At 39.8% G+C, this 24,098-nt stretch overlaps 4 protein-coding genes, 1 non-coding gene and 1 pseudogene across 15 annotated transcripts; 3 read left to right on the forward strand and 3 right to left on the reverse strand.

Annotated features, from left to right (window-relative positions):
* Positions 1-15: 15 nt before the first annotated feature.
* trnay-gua (transfer RNA tyrosine (anticodon GUA)) lies at positions 16-104 on the reverse strand. Its single transcript is given in 2 exon segments — positions 16-51; positions 68-104. It is a non-coding gene; the product is annotated as a tRNA-Tyr (tRNA).
* A 215-nt stretch (positions 105-319) lies between these two features.
* Positions 320-9,893, reverse strand: arfgap1 (ARF GTPase activating protein 1). Of its 10 annotated transcripts, XM_088308770.1 has the most exons (14): positions 9,675-9,893; positions 9,167-9,235; positions 7,455-7,564; positions 6,860-7,031; positions 6,320-6,420; positions 6,151-6,237; positions 5,950-6,064; positions 5,814-5,870; positions 5,660-5,692; positions 5,396-5,425; positions 4,821-4,877; positions 3,753-3,812; positions 3,248-3,303; positions 320-3,170 (listed from the first exon to the last, which is right to left on the reverse strand). In XM_088308770.1, exons 2-14 carry the CDS (start codon positions 9,224-9,226, stop codon positions 2,834-2,836), a joined length of 1,275 nt encoding a protein of 424 aa, XP_088164896.1. In that variant the 5' UTR covers positions 9,227-9,235; positions 9,675-9,893; the 3' UTR covers positions 320-2,833. The 10 variants fall into 10 exon arrangements, with proteins under 10 accessions (XP_088164896.1, XP_088164906.1, XP_088164897.1 ...); XM_088308780.1 differs by lacking the exon at positions 7,455-7,564; XM_088308771.1 differs by lacking the exon at positions 5,396-5,425.
* An 854-nt stretch (positions 9,894-10,747) lies between these two features.
* Positions 10,748-12,190, forward strand: LOC148327165 (ammonium transporter Rh type B pseudogene; annotated as a pseudogene).
* Positions 12,191-12,431: 241 nt separating this feature from the next.
* On the reverse strand, positions 12,432-15,520 carry LOC148327166 (uncharacterized). 2 transcript variants are annotated; one of them, XM_088309594.1, is made up of 6 exons: positions 15,395-15,520; positions 14,844-14,951; positions 14,722-14,755; positions 14,562-14,623; positions 14,390-14,481; positions 12,443-13,962 (listed from the first exon to the last, which is right to left on the reverse strand). In XM_088309594.1, exons 1-6 carry the CDS (start codon positions 15,426-15,428, stop codon positions 13,717-13,719), a joined length of 576 nt encoding a protein of 191 aa, XP_088165720.1. In that variant the 5' UTR covers positions 15,429-15,520; the 3' UTR covers positions 12,443-13,716. The 2 variants fall into 2 exon arrangements, with proteins under 2 accessions (XP_088165721.1, XP_088165720.1); XM_088309595.1 differs by lacking the exons at positions 14,562-14,623; positions 14,722-14,755 and having other exon boundaries at positions 12,432-13,962; positions 14,390-14,503; positions 14,917-14,951.
* Positions 15,521-16,227: 707 nt separating this feature from the next.
* LOC148327167 (translocon-associated protein subunit alpha-like) lies at positions 16,228-20,638 on the forward strand. Its single transcript, XM_088308781.1, has 9 exons — positions 16,228-16,413; positions 17,850-17,968; positions 18,042-18,141; positions 18,224-18,351; positions 18,546-18,680; positions 19,048-19,124; positions 19,455-19,533; positions 19,819-19,912; positions 19,997-20,638. The coding sequence occupies exons 1-9, from the start codon at positions 16,344-16,346 to the stop codon at positions 20,059-20,061; spliced, it is 867 nt and encodes a 288-aa protein (XP_088164907.1). The 5' UTR covers positions 16,228-16,343; the 3' UTR covers positions 20,062-20,638.
* Positions 20,639-20,952: 314 nt separating this feature from the next.
* LOC148327168 (neuritin-like) lies at positions 20,953-23,885 on the forward strand. The gene is made up of 3 exons (XM_088310108.1): positions 20,953-21,162; positions 22,243-22,396; positions 23,117-23,885. The coding sequence occupies exons 1-3, from the start codon at positions 21,111-21,113 to the stop codon at positions 23,349-23,351; spliced, it is 441 nt and encodes a 146-aa protein (XP_088166234.1). The 5' UTR covers positions 20,953-21,110; the 3' UTR covers positions 23,352-23,885.
* The last annotated feature ends 213 nt before the right edge of the window (positions 23,886-24,098 follow it).

Consider the following 24,098-nt stretch of genomic DNA (forward strand, 5'->3'; position numbering starts at 1 on the left):
AAGAGGAAAAAAAATTCCTTCGAGCCGGATTTGAACCAGCGACCTAAGGATATCAGCATGAACGCTCCTACAGTCCTCCGCTCTACCAACTGAGCTATCGAAGGATACAGAACGACGGGAGTCATTCCTAATATTAAACCGATCATTTAATGAAAACCACTAATAAAACATTCTGAGAGTGACGCCGATACTGTATTTACAGATTGACGCACAGAAAATATGCCTTGGAGTTAGTTTTGCAGGCTTTTTTTTATTGCATGTTCTTCTCGAAATAAATCTCCATATCCTCGTCGTTAATTGCCAAGCAGACAAAATACCGGTGAGTTGACATTTTATTCAGCACAGAAACCACGTTTACAGGGAAAATCTCCACAAACTGTGCCGTGTAACACTGGCTCACATCAAGGATTTGCTGCTGGTGAAACTCGAAAGGGGAAAAACAGACAGAACTGCACTTGAATACACCAAAGAAACAAGCTCGCTGTTTTAATTTTCACACCACGGTATCTCATGCACATCAAAAATAGCATCTGTCATGAGAAAGAACAGCATAGTTCCAACGTTTAACAGGTACAGCTGATGAACTGTTTTTTTTCCATATGTAGAATAGTTTAGATTATACAGTAGACTCGATTTTGTCTCGTGTTTTTATGTCGCTTTTATTGACACATTCAGCGATTAACCCCAACAAAACATTCACCTCAGCTTTTACTCTCGTGAATTGGAAAATTAAAATCAGATATGTTATGTATCACGTTGACGTGAAATGGGGGGGGGGTCTCACAGGAGAGCTTCCATGTGGCAATATGCAAACACACATGATAAGAGATGTTCAATTACAAACACGTAAAACTCACAACAAACTGAAACGAGTATGAACAATGCAAAGAAGAGGAGTTTAAGGCTTTAAACATATTTGCATACATGAAAACACTTGGTCAAGCAAGACAACTGTTCTGGGTGATTTTTTTTTTTATTATAGCACTGTACTACTACCAACAGTGAAACACATCAGTTGCTGCCATGCCATTTTGTCTTGCTTTAACATGAAGTCCACATTATTACAAGGCAGGCACAACGAACAAAAACACATCGCATATGCATACTGTGTAGTAACATTTTCTTTGAGGTAGAAACAGAATGGAATAAAGTTTTCTTCATCAATTATTACTGAATGATTAAAAAAGTTTATATAGAGAGGAAAAAAGAGATTTTGCAGTGTTACACAAAGTATTATGCTGTTTGAAAGAACTGGTTGGATTTGTTCCGAGCAAAGCCCCGAAAATAGAAGATCTAGGGTTGTTTCGTATGATATATGTATATTTTAATGATTATAACACTGATCATCTTGTCTTTCTGGGTGCAGTTTAAAGTAAGGTGAACCTCCACGATTAAATAGCAAAACCTGCAAACAATAGACAACCCTCCACCAGAGAAAAAAAAGGTTGTAATTACATCTCGCTGCCACAAGATGGCGCCAACTTATATCCAAATGGAACTCCTCAACACACGTCAACATACTTTGACACTAAGATGCCACTGAGCACGAAAACAGAAAATTACGCTTTTCGGGGAAAAGGATAGGTAAAAAAACAAAATAAAATACGTACGCACTAATAGACAAATCCACAAATGCCGAAACACATGTGGGTGTTCACTGATTCATTTCAAGGCCACATTATAAAAGGTGCAGTTGCGTTCTTCCTCATAGTTAAACATTGCCAATTAGTTTGATTTAAATGAAACTTTGCTACGAAGGTCATATCTGCTGGTTCCAGTCAAATGTGAGGTGATGAGAGCGACACCAATCTAAGCATTCAGTATTCATGATTTTGAGACGTAGCAGCCCAAAATGTAGACGTCAGCACATGAAAATGTTTGACATCAATACTTCAAATTGATCAAGTGTAATGGCAGTCCTGCGTGCGCAATTCCAAACAACTTGCATTGACTGCATGTGAAAGTTCATAAAACTCAGTCCATCTAGAGATGAATTCAGTATGTTTTCTGTGTATAAGTAAATGCCACCTCAACATCTGTGCAAAAAGTACAGTCTATGATCAATTCTAAGAAAAATAAGCACCTACACTCCCCAATGACAAACAGCTGGATGAAATTAATTTTAGTACTCTATATCACCATTCACCAAAAATGTTGAACCAAAATTATCTTTCATCCCAATGCATTGGAAAGAGGCCACAAAGGAAGGTGGAGCATTGCTCGGAAAGTTCAAAAAGGATTTCATCAGTTGTTAAATATTAACTGCTTGTATAAATAGATTACTTTTATTGTACTAATACATGATATGATATGGAACACCATTTCAGTATGCAAAGGAATTCAAGATCATGAAAATATGATGCACACTCGTATGGCGTTGGAGTTGAATAAGTTAGTGCGAACATGACTACGGTTAGCGCTAGGTCTCTCATTCTGTATTTACAATGATTTTCAGAAACATGCGTCATTTTCTTTTGGGAGTGAAATGAGCAGCAGTATCACAATGTAAGAAGTATATAATATGAACACGGAAGGATTTACCAATAGGTCTATTCCACTTTAGTCAACTAGGATCTTATATACACTATTTTTTTTCAGGGGGGCGATCATTTACAATATTATCAAACAAGTCCAAGTCAATATAGTCGTAATTTTTATGAATAGGACTTTTCTCATGCAGTTAATGTAAACCTTGGGCATCTTCAACATAGAGCATTTGAATGGATTGACAGGCAGAGTTAGGCAAGCAGCTCCTTCCTTTCCTGTAAGTGCCGGTGGGATGACGAGCGAAAGAGAGGCAGAAGGGGGAAGTTGAGCTTCGTGGGATGGAGGACTACCAGTCTGCATTACCCCAGGTTTCCTCAGTAGGTTTCGTCGGACTCTTTTTGGCCTTACCATCTGCATTCTCCCAGTTGTCCCAAGCCTCCCAGCTCTCCTCCGTGCTGTGTTTGTTGTTGGATGCCGCATCAGAGCCCCAATTGTCCCAACTGTCAGAGCTCTTCTTTGCAGAATTATCTGCAATGGTCCAGCTGTCACTGCTTGGGGATTTCTTGGCCTTGAGGGAGCTGTTGCTACCAAATGTTTCCCAGAAATCCTTTGAGACAGGCTGGCTGGAACTGCCCTGATATCCCTCGGTAGCATCCATGTTCTGGTAAGTATCGCCAGAAGCCCTAAACACATATCACATTTAAGTACAATTCATTTGGTATGTGGCAGTTTTCACAATTTTAATGCAATGTATTATTACCCATCTTCTGGTTTGCCCGAGAAGAGATTGGTCAATTTGGCACCAGCGCCCTGCACCTAAATTAAAGAGACTTTGCTGAGAAAAATATATTTATACAGTTGATTCATACACACGACGGTTATCTTGTTTATTCTGTTACAACTAATGTCATAATTCATCACTTCCACATGTAATATCTAATATCTTTTGAACTCATAGTAATGCTGAGACAGTGACGATAAGATAAAAAATGTGCACATAAATACTCACCACCGGAGTAACAATGGTAGCAAGAAAACAACAGTACACAGAATTAATATACACATACATATATGTTTCAACAAAACCAGTCTTCGCTGAGGGTGGAAACAAGGAGGGGTGCCTCCGAGATCTTTGCACATTTATGGATTTATAACTTTTATTTCCATTCATTAATTTTCTTTCCATTACGGTCGTGGGCACTGCTTCACGCTCACAAGACTGGTTTTGCCCCTTCAATGCGGCAGAGCTCTGCCATCCATCCTACCTTGTTTGCCAACTCAGTGATGCCGACTGTCATTTCATCTAGCAATTTGCCATCTTTCACCTGGATGAGCCAAATTGTAATGATTTAAACAAATCGTATGGATACATGTTTTTTTTAGTACAGTCACAGTGGAAATAAAAGTCTACACAAACCCGTGGTCATTGCCAGGATTCTGTGATGTTAAAATTAAAAAAAAAAAAGATTACTTAAAAGAAAAAAAAAAAATCTACATTTAATGTGATCTATAATCGAAAATATGTAGCAAGGGTTGAATGTATTTTTTTTTTGTTTGTTTATTTTTTTTGTGAGACAAGGCTTCCTCCATCTTGCCGGCCTGTCTCACAACTCTGACACATGAATTTTAGTCGCAAGTACTAAACAGAAAATCCTACAGCTCCTTCAGTCATGCTGCCGGCTTCTCGGCAGACAACCTTTCCAGTTTTGAAGCTGTTTATTTATTTTTTTAGATTTTTAACTGAGCCGTACAGGTCATACATCACATTAATGGAGCAAACAGTTTTTAAATGATTTATCACGGTGTCATTTTTACGCCACAAAAACCCGGCAATTGAACAGGAGTGTGTAGATGTATTTCGATTAGAACCACTGTGTATTAAGAACAGCAGGTAGTAATCAATCATTTTGGTTGATTACACTCATGATAACTGCCTCAACAAAGTTAGTTGATTGGAAAGAAATGTGGCGACAATCATTCTGCAAGAGGGAAAAGACAGAGGTGCATGCTGCAGGTGCCTTAACCTCTGTCAACCGTACATTAGAAGGCAAAAGACACAGTCAGGGATTTTTAAGTTGAGCAAGTAGTAAAGATTTTGCAAATATAAAGGCTCACTAATTCAGACTTTCTTTAAATTGTGAATAAAATGCTAAAACTCACAATTTGGTACAAGCAACAAGGTTAACCATTGCTAAGTCACTGCTTTTGTCTTCGAATGTGCGTTCACATGAAGCTGATAAGCAAGCACGGTAGAAAATAGCACATTCACATCTGAAGCTGTTTTAAGTGCTGCAACCCACCACCAATTGAACAACTTCAAACATCAATGTTACCTTTTCTTGGGTAGGTTTGATAACACTCTCATTTATCGTGTGTCCTAACTCTGTCGCCTAACAGAGGGAGGGGAAAAAAATAACTTCAATGAAACAGTTTCATATCGACAGCTTGGCATGAGATGTTGACGCTGAACAGGTGGAATGGCTCAAAGATATTCTTGTGTGTGCCATTACACCGCGACAGCACAAAAAAAAAACTCAAAGATGGCATGCATCGGATAACCCATTGCAATGGAAGTTTACTGTGTAGAGGCGTCAAAGTTTTTATTTTTTTTCCTTTTCCCAGCCGTTATTAAAGTGCCTGATGAGAAGACTAAAAATGTTATCCATAAGCTCATAGCAAATACTTTATGCTGCAGAAGCCAACAACCCACAGGTGACAGTCACCATTTGTGGAAAAATAAAATATTGCAAACAAAAGAATCCAGAAATAAAATGAGACTAAACAAATACACATTAAGCAGGAAAACATCTCATGCAGTCCTTTTCAGTTTTTCAAGAAAATTAAAATAACACCACATTTTTACAAACAAGATGCAGGAAACGTGTCATGCGCTCATTTCTTGCATTACCGGTTCTGGGGGCGCCTTATAGCCCCTTAACTATGTCCAGAGAAGGCAAAGAGAATTAGAGATAAAGTTTCAGTTGATTAGAGCATCATGCGTTTCGATTGTAAGTGTGCAGTGAGGTCAATTGTAGTTTTTTTTTTTTTTTTTAAGAAATAAAGAAAGCATACAGTCTATGTAAAAATAGACTACTCATAAGAATTAATGATATATGTGATCAGTGTGTGTTGTGTACCTGAAAGAGATCACCAGTAAGCATATCAGTCTTACCTTCAAAGTTGCTTGATTTGCCAGTTTTGTTGTCTGGGTGGAAAATATGAAAAATTAAGAAGGTACTTTTCTTCAAAATGTCCTCACTTAATTAGAAAAACGGTCCAAACAAATGTTGGTTTGGAAACGCAGTTGTAACAGTTTGGGTTCTTACATTATCTTTGGCAATGGAAGCAAATTTGGTGGCCCCAACAGTGAAATTGCTCCAACCCTGCAAAACAAAAACATAGCAGGATAAATAAAAATCTATGAGAGTTGAAGAAAAAGTGACTGTTTACGATGTGTCTTACTGAATAAATAGAGGACATTGCATTGTTTATGAAGTCGTCGTCCTTTTTCTCTGGGGCCGTTGTGTTGCCAAAACCAACATAGCGGTTCTCTTGATTCCCACTGTAGCCACCACCGCTGAAAAAGAGTTTTAACAAAATAATACACTTCTTGAAAAGAAAAAATAACTAAAACAATCATCGATAGGAAGATCAAGTTATTACCTCTGATAAGAGTTGACGTCATCACTCAACCAGTCTTCGAATGCTTTATCACCAGATGTGGCAGAGTTCACTCCAGGACCCCCGGAACTGTGGCGCATATTCACAGCGGTAAAGACTCAGAATCTGTAGGATCATAGATAAACTACTGTAAGTTTTCCTTCAGTCTTACCGATGTGAGGATGAAAGGCTGCTTTTGGGTTGAGGTGAGACCCAATTTTTGGCAGATGATGTTTCAATAGACCACTCCTTCCCCTCAGCTTCAGTGGCAACCTGAAAAATAAATCATTAAAGATGGACACAAGAATGGGGGTTTGTAGGTTTAACTCATTCAGCCCAAAATCATTCATATCATCAACACATTTTTAGGTCAAGCGTGTAAAATGGATGTCGAGGAAACAATGAATTGCACCGTTGGATATGTACCTGTGTGGCAAAATGAAATGTACCCGTATCAAAATGATTAATAAAAAATGTGAATGTTTGGATATTCTTATTGCTTAAAGGAACTCAGTCTGTCAAGATATCTGTCATGTATTTTTTTTGCTCTGGAAGTTTTGTTTCCTCTCCAGATAAACCACATCGGTTACACAAGCAAAACTAAACATTAACTCAAAAAAAAACTTAACCATTTTGGACTTGACTGTAATGATTCAGTCTGTATAAGAAGGGGGGGATCATTCAGCAAGCCATAGCTTCCTGCATGGCTCACCTTGTCCCTAAAAAGCGCAGCAGCCCGGCTGTTATACTTCTCCTGTAAAGTCCAGTTGGGATTGTAATCATCTTGGAGTTCAAGAAACAAACGGAATTTGCCATTGCCTCCTGCTTTCATCTTCTCAAGCTCAATATCTTTCCACTTGTCCATAGTGACAGAACGCACAAAGCTGCAAACAAAAACAGAGAAGTTTCACCACAGACTATGATAAATTTAAAGTCATATTTTAGAAACAAAATCAATAGGAACCTGCTTGTTTCCTTACACTTAGATACGTTTATACTGTGTATATTTGCATGCTTTTTATGAATGTCTGCTGCTAATGCTATACATTAACGGCTACATTACGCCGCCGACTCTGTGTGATCTAGATCTTTGCTGCTGTTACACCTCAAATTTCCCCATTGGGGGACTAATAAAGGACATCTTTATCTTTATCTTTGGGTAATGATTGACGTGGTAATATGTTTTTATTAACTGTTGCATCACATGCATTCTAATCATTTAAGGGCGCATCAAGTCAATGGTGCTGAATCATTAATTGACTTCCAAGTTGGAAGCGTAAGTCTCATTTGATTTTTTTTTTCTGTACCTGAGATGCACCCCCAAGCCTCTGTGTTTTCCGGAGCATTCCAAACATATCCAGATTCCATAGGTCACACTAACCCACTGAGGATTGAACGCCCCACACTCAAAGCACAACTGCGAGGAATAAAACAGGATGGATTATATCAGGAATACATTGTTTATTTTAGTAAGGCTACAAAGTATGCTTTTAGAATGTGTGGACATTATTCATTTGAATCTTACCCTTGTATTATTTTGTACCCCTTTTCTTTATTTTTAATGGTGACAAATTGAAGGACATTCGGAAATTTACAAATAAAAATTTCCATGCGTGCTTCCTTCTATTTAATGATGTGAAACAGCCTTTGCAAAAACCAACCAAGAAATTTTTCTTTTTTTTTTTTTTACATGGGCCAATACTCAATTGTGGTACCAGAAGATCGATTTTTATTGTCCAGTTGGACTTAATTGATGTAGCTGCTTGTGCTGCGTGAAAAACTAGTTGGTGGTGATAGATTTAACACAGGCTTTGTTCTCCTGTCCTTCTGAACTTAATCAGTCAGTGAAATCACCATAGAAGGAATTTTGAATTGAAAGATATACCATTTCACAGCAGATTCCAAAATGGTTACTGCTTTCAACGGGCCATTATATCATTCAGTTTTGCATGCAGTCTTAAGGTAATCTAAATAATTATCACTTCTGCTGTAATGTCAGACACGTATCAGACAATTCCAATCAGGTTTTTATATGATATTGGCAAGGGCTTTTACAGCACTAATATCTATCTGCATGAACATGTGGAGATACGCAACCCTTTTTTGAGCACCAGCCATTGTGCAGCTCCAGCGTCACACTTCCGGCAACGTGCTAATGATGACTAATGATAAAGGGTCTCTGATTAAATCCAAATAAAGTTCTGTTGTTTTGCTGTGTTGTGTTTTTTTTTTTTTTTTTTTGCTTTTGAGCAATGGCTTGTAAGGTTTGACTGTTGGTTGCAAGGTTTGTTTGCTATGTGGAACTGTTCATAATTCCCTCCAACCTGCCCAAGGCCCCAGTTCCAGCTAATGGAAAAAAAAAAAGTACAACGTTCATATGGTGATGAGCACTGTTGTGTTTGAGGCAGTTACACATTTTGGAATTATCACCAACAGGTTTAAAAATCGCCCAAACAATTGTGGGAAATTGTTGCACACAGGGTCCTGCTAGAAAGCAAGTAAATGTCAGGAAAAGCCTACTAGAACTTCTTAAACTTATTTGAGGTTATTCAGTGGCACTTTGAATTATGGCAGGTGCATGCGGTCTTCCATTTAGCGTTAGTTTCAATGTGATTGGATATTCTCAACAGCCGCATCACAGTTATAAGACGGTAAGCACACTTGGGCAACCACATTAACTCAGTTCATTTTTACTTTCATTCTCAAACATGTATTATTATTATTTTAAATCATTTGTAGTTTACCAGTTATAGTTCACGTTAATGGTGGTTTTGGTCTTGTTATTTTTTTTCATATCAAAAAACCCATGCATTTGAACAAAGGGGTGTAGACTGGTTAAAACCACTGCGGAAATAAAATGTATATTTACTCAGACAGCTTTCTAGCTGTCTAGCAATGTAATTGGTCACCAATATAACCACCGTTATTTTTTTTCAAGTATCAGCACAAATATAGCATCCATAGCTGGACTTAGCCCTACGCAAATATTAAACAATACAGGTTTTGTCTGTGGACTTACATTATTTTCATCTTGTGTTCTGACTTCCTTCAAAACTCTTCTTGTTCTTGGACTGGCCATGATGATTCACTAAAAATACATTGAACAAAAAAAATATGATAATGTTGTATCAAACGCTGAAAATTAAAAATGTCAATTGTTTTGTGTTATAGTCGTTTTCTTAAGGCCATAAAAATCTCACAACCAAGTACGTTGATATTTATTACGACAGTGCTATGCTATGTTATGAAGTGGCTCCAAATAATTGACATTATGTTCATGATCGTAATTATATTTATGGCATTAGTACAGAACAGGAAATGGTAGTCACACACGAATGAGCATGGGTTTGCCCGATTTAAAACGAGTCAATCAAAACTTACCGAACAGCGTCTTGGTTCTCAACGTTTAAGGAAATGTCACATGTCTTGAGGTATTGTTTAGTAATGGCTCGTCAATACTGTTGCAGGTTTAGATGACTAAACCGACTGAGCTAAGTTAGCCGGCTAGCTAGCGAGCGAACTCTTACCTGTTTGCTTGTCGAGAGACAGAAAAACCGTTGTCAGAAGATGCGGTAAAAAAGAAAAATACACCACAAACGTTGTACTTCAGTCGCGGACGCAAAATAAGTGTGAAAAGGCGACTCTAGAGAGCTGTCAGGCCGACAGAAATAAAGAAAATTGACTGCTGGCTATGTCAAACACCGGCAGCCATGTTCCTGTTTGCATACGTGTGCACTGCAATGCATTTTGGGATTGTCTTCTTTTTTTTCTTCTTTTTTTTTTGCCACTGTTCCTCCTTCTAACGAAACATTAGCAACTTTAAACAATAAAAAGGTAATTTGTTTAATGATAAAATGTGTAATCCTTTTTTTTCATTAAATCGTTTGGGAAATCCATTAATTTAATTTAATAAAAGTATAAATAAATCGGTTGATTGGTTGTACAAAATTAAATAAAATATTACAAACAGAATGGAATAATTAATTATTATTTTAGATATTAAAAAATAAATACTTAATATGTAAAGTTGTTTCGTGTTTTTGTTTGATTTATGTTGCTCTTATCGCTCATATTTTGCATAATGAACTGTGATGCTATTGATAGATTTGAATAGCATTTATTCAGTGAGTCTCCTTCTTAATTTCCTCCATTCTTAGCACTCTTTTTCGTCTTACTCTACTTCAAGTTTTTTTACATCACTGGAACTTCCTGACACGTGTGTGTGAGTGTGTGTGTGCGTGAGTGTGTTTTAATTGTGCGATGTAATCAATGCCTTTTTAAGTAAAAGTATTATATTAAATAAATGAACACTGGCTGTTTGAATTAATCCAAGTAAAACAACTGCTGTGTAATTAATAATATTTTTTTATGGATTACATTTTTATTTAGACCAAGCAGAAGAGGAGGGAAATTGTTGCTTCTGAGAGACTAAAGTGCAGCCCCGCGGGTTGATACAATGTTTAATAACCTGTTACCTGCATAGGCAGGTGATCTTTAACCATTGTTATTAGCTTTCCTTATCTGATAAAATTGAGTATAAATTGAGTTATTAGTGCAACAGAGCGAGTATGAGACCAGACCGTTGCAAGTGCAAGTTACCATGAACGCATCAACAAGTTTGCGAGTGCGTCTGCCAGCATTGGTGCTCGTGTTAGAAGTCATCATCCTGATTCTCTATGCTGTCTTTGTCACTTATGACGACAACGGCAATGCCAAGCTGCAAAACAACGAGACCAACCCGATGGACAACAGCGTGTATCGCGACTATCCTTTCTTCGCCGACGTCCAAGTGATGATCTTCGTCGGCTTCGGCTGCCTGCTGGCCTTCTGCCGATTCTACGGCTTCAGCGGAATGGTCTTCAACTTTCTTACGGCCACCTTTGCAATCCAGTGGGCGATCATCATCCAAGGCTTCTTCCAGTTTTACCACGACGGGAAAATTCACCTGGGCGTCATCAACCTGCTGTATGCAGAGTTTGCGTGCGCCGTGGTGCTCATCTCCTTCGGGGCCGTGCTCGGGAAGACCAGTCCGGTGCAGCTCCTGGTGATGGCTTTGCTGGAGATCCCCGTCTTTTCGGTGACCGAGTGGGCCGTATTGAAATACATCCGCATCAATGATGCGGGCGGCAGCATTCTTATTCACTTGTTTGCCTGCTACTTTGGTCTCGGCGTGACATTTGCGCTGTACCGCCCGGCACTCAATAACGGCCACTCCAAAGAAATCACAAGCTACCACTCGGACATCCTCTCGGTCATGGGAACCTTGTTCCTCTGGGTGTTCTGGCCCTCGTTCAACTCGGCGCTCACCTTAAAAGGTGACGATCAACACCGAGCCATCCTGCACACTTTTATCGGTCTGAGCTCATCCACTCTCACTGCCTTCGCACTTTCCGCCGTGTTCAATAAGAGAGGCAAGCTCACAATGGCCGACATCCAGAACGTGACTTTGGCAGGTGGTGTGACAGTTGGAGCGTCCGTGGACATGATGATTTCTCCTTCAGCCGCCTACGCTTTGGGCATCATGGGCTGCACTGCTTGTTTTCTCGGGTACAAGTACCTCACCCCCTTTTTGGCGCGACGCATGAAGATCCAGGACCAGTGCGGCATTCACAATCTGCACGGACTCACGGGCCTCATTTCATCCGCAGCGGGAATCTGCGCCATCCTGCTCGCCACTGAGGAAACCTACGGACCGAGCATGTACCAGATCTTTTCCCACCGCGCTCCACCGGAGGGAGATCCAAAGTTGCTGGAGCTTCAGACGCTGATCCCCGGGTTGAAGCCAGGCTTGGGGCGGACGGCGCAAGAGCAGGCTCTCTACCAATTGGCGGCCATCCTTTCCACCATCGCCGTTTCCACCGTTGGCGGGCTGCTGACCGGTTTGGTCTTGACGCTGCCATGCATGGCTTCCCCATCGGATGAGGACTGTTTTGATGATGAGGTGTTCTTTGATATGCCTTCAGACTTTAATGGAGTGCAAGATATCAAGAACTCTATTTCCTGCAATGATGTTGATGTCCATAAAAATAAATTAGCTCCATGAAGTCAAAGGTCCAAGCCGCCACATCAATGTTTTATTTCCATTGTTTATGTAAACCTGAGTCATACAATGTGTGATTCTCATATAGGTGATTGTTTGTTATCAATCATTATGACTGTCATTTCTATTTATTAAAAATATTTGAATAAAGAATGAAGGCACAAATTACACATTAAATACAAAGTACCTACAAGAGTCATCAATATGGCAATTATTTGTTATTTATTTAAAAAAATTTTTAATAATAGATGCATATATTATGGCCCAGGTGAATTTTACCGTGGTGGTAAAACTGGAAGAAGCCTTGGATGATGATCGCCCACTGGATTGCAAAGGTGGCCGTAAGAAAGTTGAAGACCATTCCGCTGAAGCCGTAGAATCGGCAGAAGGCCAGCAGGCAGCCGAAGCCGACAAAAATCATCACTTGGACGTCGGCGAAGAAAGGATAGTCGCGATACACGCTGTTGTCCATCGGGTTGGTCTCGTTGTTTTGCAGCTTGGCATTGCCGTTGTCGTCATAAGTGACAAAGACAGCATAGAGAATCAGGATGATGACTTCTAACACGAGCACCAATGCTGGCAGACGCACTCGCAAACTTGTTGATGCGTTCATGGTAACTTGCACTTACAACGGTCTGGTCTCATACTCGCTCTGTTGCACTAATAACTCAATTTATACTCAATTTTATCAGATAAGGAAAGCTAATAACAATGGTTAAAGAGCACCTGCCTATGCAGGTGACAGGTTATTAAACATTGTATCAACCCGCGGGACTGCACTTGAGTCTCTCAGAAGCGGAAATTCCCCTCGTCTCCTTCAGTGTCACAATTAAAAAAGTAAGTAGACAGACTGAAAATTGAGCCAAGAACAAAAAAAATCAAAGAGTGTAATCGTCTAAACTGAAGATTCTTGTGCAGTATTTTATCAGTCTATCACTACTCAGACAATTAATTTATCGAGCAGAGCAAAAGTAAAAAGAACTATTGAAAATAATTATGATAAGAATAATAAACCATTCAACAGAATGAACTACTCAACACAGTCCTTTATGCACAACAAATAACACTGGACAACAGCAAATTTGAATCAGATGACTTTCTGTGTCCCTAAACATATTTTCAAGACCGGTTTAAATATATATATATATATATTTTTTTAAATTTTTTTATTTTTATTTATTTATTTATTTATTTTTTTTTTTTTTGCAGGACATCCGGTTTTTGTATATCATTGTTAATTCGACCTATAAAAGCGATGCGGTGTATTTATAGCTATGCTATATATTTATAGCTATGTAGCTATGTTTTCAGAAATAAATTCCAGCTGTACCTCAACCTAATTTACCCTTAATTCACATATAGTATTAAATATATTACTAGATCACAATTTATATTATTATTATTATTATTATTATTATTATTATTATTATGAAAAACAAGGCAAGATTTTGATTCAGCAAGAAACATGAGGACTAAAACACATTCTTGATGAACAGTGCCATCTAGTGGTTGGCGGTTGTCACAACCTGTCACGGCGCCATATTATTAGCGTAGTCTTCTGCACTCTCCACATTATCGATGGTTTTGGTGCGCTTGGGTTGCACAGAAGCGTAAACATCCGACACGGTGGTTGCTGAATGCACGTTTCCTTTGTCTTCCTCGCCCAACTCGTGTGCCTGAAACACCTCTGAGTACTGAATCGGAGGAGAGCTGCAAGCAGACTTTGTCTTAGGGGGCTTGAGGCTCAGGTTGGCATAACAGTCTGTAGTTTGCGGCTGAAAAGAGAGAACAAATAAGATCTCAGGAAAACTGCGTCACTTATCTTCTTGATTAGTGTGACATTTTTTTCAAACTACTTGGTTAAAGATGAACGGCAATGTTGTGCTAAATTGTTTTTTCATTGTTTCTGCAGTAAAGTTGGATTCTACTGTGTTTTTAATCCATTATTTAAGGTGTGGTAAATGCTAATTGGCCTTTTGAAACAATTTATAGTAAGAATCATTATAAATATGTTGACAGTAGCCCTATAGTCCAATTCTTTCATTTATTTTTTTTTTAATGTGATTGTCCTCAAATTTCTCTGTCACTTTCCGTTTTATTGTACTGTGGATGATAACTTTTATATCCTTGGCGTCAAACCATGCGATGATAGCATACGCAACTATTTTACAGACTTTAAAAGAAGAAGAAAAACGTAAAAACCTTCGAGTCAGTGCTTGAGCGCAGTTGATCCCTCGCAGATGGCGAACTGACTGTCAAGTGTGGAGGATTGATTTCAGAAATTGCAGTTGTACCTGAGGATATGTGGACAAAATACTGAAAAAAACAAAAAACAAATCCATAATACATGAGGAAATTTCCCAAATTCACTCACTAGTTTGCATGCAGCTGACGTTTCCGTATATTGGATTATCTTCCACCTGTTGAAACCGCTTACTAAAACAGCCCCAAAAAAACGGTGTTGGCTTTGTTTTCAATCGTGCATTGGCGTTTTAGAAGAACAAACATCAGAGTAAAATATAAATAATAAATACCTTCGTCTTATCCTAGACCAACAATTTGTTTTCTCTAACAAACCATACAGAAGAACAATTCTCACTATTAGATGACTAAAATACATTTCTTCAATGGATTTAAAGCCCAATAAATTGATTACCTGAGCGATATGAGTTTAAAACGCAAAAAATAATATTGCAAGACAATGACAGTACCAGTAAGCCACTGATTACCCAGAACAAAGGTGGCATACAAAGAAGATTCCAACCTGGCAAAAGAGAGGACAGAAAAGCAATGATTATGGATTTATTATTTATGGGCGAAAACATATAAAGAAATAATCATGCAATGAAATATTTCAATTGTCTTCATTACTCATCGGATAACCGGTTTCTTAATGTCGCCAGGTGTTCTCAGAATCTTTCGCTGTTTTAAAAATGAACAACATTGTGAGAACAGTGACCCACATGTTAATCATGAGCAACACGTGACACACTTTTAATATGGCTGGACAGGGTGATAAATGTCAACGTAATCATGCATCTCCTGTAAATTAACACATCTTCGATCGTGTCCAGCAAAAAGCGCATCGTAATCTTCGTAAAAGCAGAAACAACGTTACTTCTCTTGTATTAGATTCGTACGTAAAGGCGGTTGGAGGGTGTATAATAATTATAATATAGACATAGAAATATCTACTTCAGGACTTACCATATGGGATTGTCCCATGGGAACAGTTTTCCATGCTGATGATTTTGTGATCACAGAGACAGTTTACTCACTCTGACTTTGAACGGTGACTTACAAGCAGCAGTTGTCGTCTTAAGTGGCACGGCATCCAAGAAAAAAAAAGACAGTGTTTCATGCACAGGAAGTGCACATTTGCAGAAAACCACAGAGTGAGAATAACACTATGTCAAAAAGTAGAGAATGAGTGTAAAACTGTAATTAGTTGCACAATCAAGACAGGGAGGTGCAGAAAAAGCCAGTTGCATTAAAACCTGCTCAGACAGACATATTTTGATAATTCATGCTAAGATGTATGCCAGACAAAATATGGTTTCAATTTTAATTTGACTCAAGTGATATTTGGACAGCAGAGTGTAAAAGTGGTTTTCTTATGCGCCTCACACAGTTCTGAAGTTCTGGGAGTTTGAATCTCGGCTCCGGGCCTTCCTGCGCATGTTTGCATGGTTTCCGAATTGATATTACGGTACATTAAAGTAAGAGTAAATTGGACTTCTTGAAAAAAATGTTGGTGGAAAAGTGGAGATTAACTGAAGGTAACTAAAAATATTAAAGGTATATTCAAAATATTCAACTGGGATTTAAATGTCCCCTATGTACTGTTTATTGCTGCTGTTACTTCATTGTTGAATGAATTAATATCAAATAATAACATGTTACTTGTCTCATCCTTTTTAGGATAAGTGGCTCAAATGATGGATGGGTGAAAATCACCGAATAGGTGCTTCCGCTACCAAACCGCGAGTATGCGGGACTAAAACTGCTTTACAAATTTCTGGCCCCACCCCAACCTCCTCCAAGGATAGCCAATGGGCGGGTCTATCCTCTCGTAGCCACGCCCCCTCCACCGCGTCTCCCTTTTCTGCACAACGCTGATGTGTAACTAACTTCACTCTACAAACACGCTGCAAAAATGTTCACTTTTGGATCAAAAGTGCTGCTGCTGGTCCTCCTGGCTTTCCCCTGCGGCTTGATATCTATGGGTAAAGTATTTTTTTTCGACCGTGTGTTGCCGTGTTGTATCTTTTGTGTTGTTAAAATGTGAATTGGACAACCAAACATATCGACGTGGCATATTTCCCACGGGATGATGAGAAGCACGTCGGCTGTGAGTATTCTAAACTTTTTTTTTCATTATCTGAAACTATGTACTTCATGGACATACTCGTCTCCAGTCAAACTTTTCGATTTCTCGTTTGGAATGAATGAAAGTTATGGGCGTCTGTTAGGAGCGTTAAACGTGAGGATTTGTCGCATGCGTGGTCACGCAGAGTTGCATTTCTTCACCAGTAATGAAGCAGATGTTTTATATTACTGTGATTAAATTTGAAGTGTGTGCATGGAGCAACACTCCGTGCTCACCTCTGATGGGACACGTCACCATCCGTGAAACGCTAACTTGTATTTGGAGCCTTGTGTGACGTCATAGGTCAAACGGCTCCGGTCTGCCGCTGCGTAAATGTCCATAGGAATTGCTCAAATGGGAATTTGTCTAATTCCTTTCTGAAGTGGATTAAATAATCAGAATGAGTTTTTTTTTTAGCGTTTTTTTTCTCGCTTTTACTCTTGCAATATAACCTATTGAGAAGCATCTGAGAATTGACTCATTTGAAATATCCATTGTCACCAAGAACACAACTAAAAGTGGGTGTAACGGGACGTTTGAGCCTTTGTGCGACATTGTAGGATGGAACGTAGTGTTTCCCCGGCCAATCCTCGCTGAATCCCTAATTTGTATCACAATCAGAGCAGTAAGGAGCGTGCACTCGAGTACGCCAGGCTTGACGTGGAAACAAAAACTAGACCTGCTTGAGTTCAAGCATGACATTGACGTTTAAACTTTTCTCCCCTTTCGAATGATTCAGTCATGATGCAGGAAATTGGGAACCGTTTCGCGATGTATCACCTGCGCTGCAAAATACATCACCTTTGAGCTAGTTTGAAATTTTCTCGACTTTTTGTCACCAAATTGCAAGATGCGCAGGGTTGGTGCGCCCATTGAGGCTTAGCGCGTCTACCAATTTAACAAACACACTGAACTAAACCATTGCCCCGGTACAAAAATGAAGATGCGTCCATTTTTACGCTGGGTGCAGAATTCTGGGCTGTTTCACACCCGCAACATGGCATCAAACATGCTTGAGTAGATTTGTGATGGCACGAAAATGAAGTTACGGACGTTTTTACAGCGCCAGTCTACCAAAATAGAACCTGCTGAAAAAATGTTTTGAAGTAACTTAAATTGAATTTGTTTAACTAGTTGCACAGAAAAAAAACATGGAAGTTGGACCCAGATACATTACTTAAATAAAATAAAAATATTAACCCCTCAAAAATGTTAGTGTAGGTCGGAATATATCAGGACAGACAAATCGACCATTTTTAAATCAGATTTCCTATCGTGTTTATTGTCATGCAGGCCGAGTGTCTGCCAGTACAGAATCCGCTGAGGACATCGACCCAGATGCATCTGTGGATGAGGAGGAAGAAGATGAAGAAGAAGAGATGCCGGTGGAGGAAGATCAGATCCAAAGCTCGGTATGTAACAAATAAAAATTGAGCGGTCTCATTTTCCAATGTGCCTTTAACGTCACATTACGTTGTATGTCAGGAAGGAGATGACGACGATGACGACGACTCTGAAGGTGATGAAAAATTGTTAACATCTCACGCTGATGCCGACACAACGATCGTCTTCACGACGGGAGAAGGCAAGTCTGATATTCTTGTTTTTTTTTTCGGTTCATCAACGCACACTTTCTACTCATCTCCGTGTCTAAATGAATCCCTTAGAGTTTCCTGCAAATGAAATTGTGAGGTTCCTGGTGGGTTTCACCAACAAGGGCAGTCAGGATTTCACCGTTGAATCGTTGGAGGCCTCCTTCCGTTATCCGCAGGACTTTCAGTTCTACATTCAGAATGTAAGTCAGAACCACCAGCAAACATTTTATGCATTGCAAGTTCAGTCAATCCATCGTGATTATTGATAAATACAAACTAGAGGGAAAATTGATCATATAAGAGAATGCTTATGTTAAGCCTTTAGTTAAGATTCAACCATTTAGCGCACTCCATTTTGCCTCAATTGCTTCCGTAATCAATCAACATTGTTTAGTTCACAGCTTTGCCTCTGAGCACGGTGGTTCAGCCCGGTGCGCAGGCCTCCTTCGAGTACTCCTTCATCCCAGCTCAGCCCATGGCCGGTCGTCCATTTGTTCTTGTTATTCTCCTCAACTATCATAACACTGAGGTTAGAGAAATCATTTTTTTATCAAGTTCATTCATTTTCCATTACACTCATGAGGATATTTTGTGAAATGTAATGAAATAATATTTTTGATGAATTTTCACTGCACAATACTTACCATTGTCTTTATTTTTTTTAATCTTGAACATGTGTAAAACTAAAAATGAAATAAAAACGAACTATAATTAAAATTCCCAAACTGTAATAACCATGTAATTATTAACAAATTACCTTACATACATTGACAGGTGCACTTAGCGCCGTCCTGTGACTCATAATTTTTGTTTAGTTGAATTAGCATGACCACATCATGCTGAATATCTCTGAAATTGCTCATTGCTTTTAATGTTTGTTTGCAATCGTCCTGCAGGGCAATGTTTTTCAGACTGCCATTTACAACCAGACTGTCACCATCATTGAAAAGGAAGAAGGACTCGATGGTGAAACGTAAGACAGTCCTTTTTTGTTTTTTGTCCTATTTTATTGATATTTATTCATTTTTACATCATGTCACCAACTCTTAAGTATTTCACACAAAATGCCCACATAGCCAGCTCCCATTCCCCCAAAGTGTTGTATTACCAAACTGAAGAAGGAGGTGTGAAATTGGCCCAGGGACTGTAGTGATCTGATTTTTAGTGCAAAAAATTCCACAGAAACTCATCATCCGGTTATGCCTCCCACCTCCCACAATCCTAAATCAGAGGTCGCTTGCGATGTGAACTTACTGGTCCTTTTTACACACACCAATGACTTTCTTGTAATATTATCTTGCAGAGTGTTTATGTACATCTTTCTTACCGGGCTGGTGGCGCTGATGCTCTTTGCCATGTACCAGGTCCTGGAATCACGGACGGTAGGTGTTTAAAATCGGCTATGAAATGAAGCTTAATTTTGAAAACGATCCGATCAGAAATGCTGGTAAATTTCTGATTTGTTTTGATTTGGAACATTTATTTCCCTTCGGAAATAATGGAAATGTAATTCGTTTTTCCATGAAACTCTCATTATCTTAAAACATGGTTATTCAAAGTTGAGTACAACATTAAAGGCAAATTAATCTTGGCAATTTTCGTACTGGATTATTTGATTTGTTTCCTTGCCAAGGAATATAACGAAGGTTGTGAATTGTGTTTTCCAGAAAAAGAGAATCTCAGTGAAGTTAGAGAAGGGCACTGGCGGGATGAACGATGTGGATATCAGCTGGATTCCTCAGGAGACACTCAATGCCATGAGTAGGTTCTCACCCCCCGAGCCCCATCTCCAACAGGAAATCTGTCTTTCATTCATTTTACAAATTTGTGATTTGTATCTTACAGACAAAGCTTCCCCCAAAACTTCGCCACGGAAACGAACCAAGCGGGCAGCTGGCGTGGATCAATAAAGCTGTCGCTTTCCCTTCAGTCAACATGAAGTCCATGAGGATTTCAAAGCTCATTTCCTCGCACATGTCTGATGCGTGATGGATAACAGTGTTTGGACTTCAATTTCTCCTCCGCTATTCACACCGTTGCCACCTTGACACTAGCTGAACAGAATTGTGGTTCATTTTAATGTTTTTTTTTTTTTTTGTAACAGTATGAATGTTTATGTGTGACTGTCAAAGAGTGGACAGTAAATGGGTATGGCTGAAAGCATCTCGACGTAAGAATGCTTCGCCGTTATTATAATGAGACAACTGAATCCTCACTATGTGCCTTATCTGTCTGTGCCATTTCACGGGAACCCACGAAGCACAACAATTCTAATTAGAATCGTCCTCATCATTGCAAAATGTACAACAAGGCCATGAAATTTCGACTTTGCCCTTGAAGTAACATTTCAAATATAGTGGGGTGATGGCAGCTTCAATTTGAATTAACCTGTTTTTTTGCAGGTTGTTTGCTTCCTATAGGTGTCTTGAAGATGTCTGCAGACTCTTAATGGGGGCTTTCAAATGATAAAAATAAATGTTACCAAAAAAAAAAAAAGATTTTTTTTTTGTTGTTGGTTTGTTTCGTGACATATGTATTTGCAGATTTAGCAGTCTTTTGATCTATTATTTACACATCCTGCATGGAGATAAGAGGATTAAAAAAAATAGGTACAGAGTGCTTAATTTTTGATGCATCAAGGTTGCAGGAGGGAGGGGATGAAGGAGGCAGGGGGGGCTGTCCGGTTCTGAGAGGGGGGCGATGAGCTCAGCGCCCGCGGGAGGGGGGGGGGGGCAACGTCAACGTCATCTCGACCGGAGCTGGGAAGGGCTTCACGCACACACCCACCGAGTCTTTCTTTCTCCCCCCCCCACCCTTTTTTATACTAATACACGACTCTTATGAAATATGAGCGGCTAATTTTCCCGGCGTTTTATTTTTTTTATGTCCAATTTCATGGGCGTCCTTTCTTCTAATCCGAATCACGATCGCCTCTCCGCTCGGAGTGAAATGGGATGACATGGGATTGTTCACGTCGATTAAAATCGGGGACTTCCTCGGCTTTGCCTTAGGTAAGAGATTTCCAAATACCTCCGTGCTGTCGTCTTTAAAAAAAAAAAAATCTCCCTGCGTGCAGCCGTAAGTGTGATATCAGTGTTGTACACGCCTGATGGAGATGTTACATGAGACATGTGGTCGATGGGAGTACACGCAGAGAGACAGTCGGGCTGCGAAGGTGCGCTGTTCGGAATGTTAGCGGTCCCTGTAAGTTTTTCTCCATCAATGTTTGAGATTGCTTGGCCCTTTAATGAAGGTGTCATTTTAAGGGCAAGTTTGGGGGGTGGGGGGCGGGGGTGAAGTGCAAATGATGGAGAAGCCCAACTGGCTGATTGAATTAAATAAATCCTTTCATGATTTATGTATGAGATCTTCAGAAGGGTCATGGTGAGATGTGGATTACATTAGGAAAGAATTATGAGTCATGCTAACCCACTTTTTGGGGGGCACTCAAGAACCTCTTAAATGTAAGGGATATCTATTTATTTATTTATTTATTTGTATCACCTTTTTAATAAAACAAACAAGAGAAATCTTTTGACATACGGTAGCCTACTTTATTGAAAAATAAAATCTTAACAACAAAAGTACAGCTATTCTCTGAGTATTTTTGTTACAGTTCATACCTTCTGTTTATATTATGTGTAGTTCCAATGTCAACCGCTAGATGGTTGTGCTCTATTTTGTTTGACGAAATTTAAAAGAAGAAAGAAAGAGAAGAATATTAGTTCAGGGGTGTCCTCGAAGGCTCCTATACAGCATGTTTCAGATGTCTCCCTCCTCCAACACACCTGATTCAAATGATCAGCTCATTTAGAAGCTATGGAAGCCTGTAATGATGCTGAATCAGGTGTGTTCACATCAAAAACTGCTTCATAAGGGCCCTCTAGGACCGGAGTTGCGATTGGCTGGCAACCAGTTCTTTGCCTTGGCTGCAGCCTCACAAAAAGTAACGAAACTGACTATGCAGCGGGTTGAATTCTGGACAAAGTCAGAACTACCTAGACATTCCACCGTACTGTGAATTTGTTCATTGCTTCATTACCTTATTAGATTGATTAGGTAACAAGATGCCACCTGCGTGTGCGTTTCAGTGTTCCTGTCCATCTCGGTGCTGGTCGATTCGTCAGATGTGAATTGTGAGAACGTTTACAAGGACTTCTCGGACTGCGTCCTGGAGCTGGGGGAGAGCATGGACAACTATCAGGAAAACGTGACCAGTGAGAGGGGAGTGGCGGCTGTGTGCAGGTGATGCAATATCAACCGTATAGAAATCAATTTGCATCAGACAGAGATCTATTATGTTTGTTTAGATTTTTTTAGCTGCCTTGGAGGAGCAAAATATGCAATGCAGTCCACTGTGACCATTTTTAAATGACAAGCTTTTACAAACTGAGAATGATTATGTTTGGAAAGGGGGAATTTTTAACACAGCTCCAGTGTTAGATCTCATTAGATAGTGCAATTGGCTGGAGAGTGTTTATATTTCACTTCCATGAGTAGGATTCATGACTGAGCAGAATAACGCGTATGCGGGGAATGCTCTGCATCTCGTGACAAAAGCAAAGAGCACAGTCCATCATCGGAGAGGGAGAAGACAGATATGAATGTTGCTGAGACACTGAGCCACTCATCTAAATAATTTATGATTCTGCTGCAGTGGTAATGAAATTCCGGGGACTGTTTTGTCATTGTTATTGCACTCCACCACCATAGACGCCGATTTACACCCAAGCCTTCTGTTGAAGAATTTCCACTTGCAATATCATCTGCGATATTGTTTCTCTCTCGGAAGCGGTTGCCATGGTAGTTAAAGCTCAATTTGACTTACTGAGCCACTGTATCCATCGCAGTGATGGATTGTTGGAAAGTAGATGAATCGGCGACAGCCAGCAGGGATGAATTCTGGCTTGGGTAATATGTCAGATGATTGGCAGCGCTGATCTGATGATGCTTTGTTTGCCGCAGCCACTGGGAAGCTTTCCACACGTGTGCCCTGACGGCGCTGTCCGACTGCCAGCAGGAGGTCAGTTCCATCTGGGAGACTCTGAGGCAGGACTCCCGAAAGATGCGCTTCCAGGGAAGCTTGTTTGACCTGTGTAGCCCCAGCTCATCTCCAAGCATGAGGTCACCTGTTGCGGCGCTGACCCTGCCGCTCACGGCCATGTTGCTCACCACCGGGCCCAGATGGTCCTTCATGTAAAGGCGGCCACTGAAGCGGGGGCGGAAGGAGATGGGAAGAGTGAGGCCAGTCTTACGTTCCACCAGGCTCCGTCTTCCCAAGCACAATTTAAAGCCAAGGATTATTTTGAAACTAGTATCTGTAGATCGTCAAACAATCTTGGAAATCAAACCATAATATTGTCAGAAGGTTTAGCGGTCCCACCAATGAGGTGATTTTTTTTTTAAAGCAATGCTTTGAGGTATTTGTTGTTCATCCACCATGTTTTAGGCAGAATTTTGTCAAGTTTAACCAAGATAGTTTAAAGCAGTGCTTCTCAAATATTGGGGCGGGGCCCCCTGGGTGGGCGTGGTGCGATGCTGAGGGGGGCGTGTATGAGCCTGGGGAATGTGCTTTTTTTCCGCCGAACTACAATAAAGTGTAATTGCACATCCACTCCAGTAGTTGGCAGTGGCGCTCTCCTTGCCCATCGAGCGAGTATTAACTCTCCGATGTAGGTTTGTTTTGCAATGAAAATTATTTATAGTTGTAGCGGAGAGTGGTTGGGGGAGGGGGGGGGGGTGCAATTTTTTTTTTTTTTTAACAGAAAATAATTGAGAAGCACTGGTTTAAAGAAAGGGTTCAACATTTGGCGAGAGCCTACTCGTTTTCTGTATGCTCAATGTGACGCTATTGCCAACATTAACCCTGGAAAAAAATAGTGTGTTGAATTTGCTCAATTTTATTTCGTCACGGAGTTGCACAAAATGAAAAAAAAATATTTGGATT

Source organism: Idiotropiscis lumnitzeri, chromosome 11, assembly GCF_059441095.1.
Source record: "Idiotropiscis lumnitzeri isolate Australia: NSW breed Sydney's pygmy pipehorse chromosome 11, RoL_Ilum_1.0, whole genome shotgun sequence".
NCBI lineage: Eukaryota > Metazoa > Chordata > Actinopteri > Syngnathiformes > Syngnathidae > Idiotropiscis > Idiotropiscis lumnitzeri.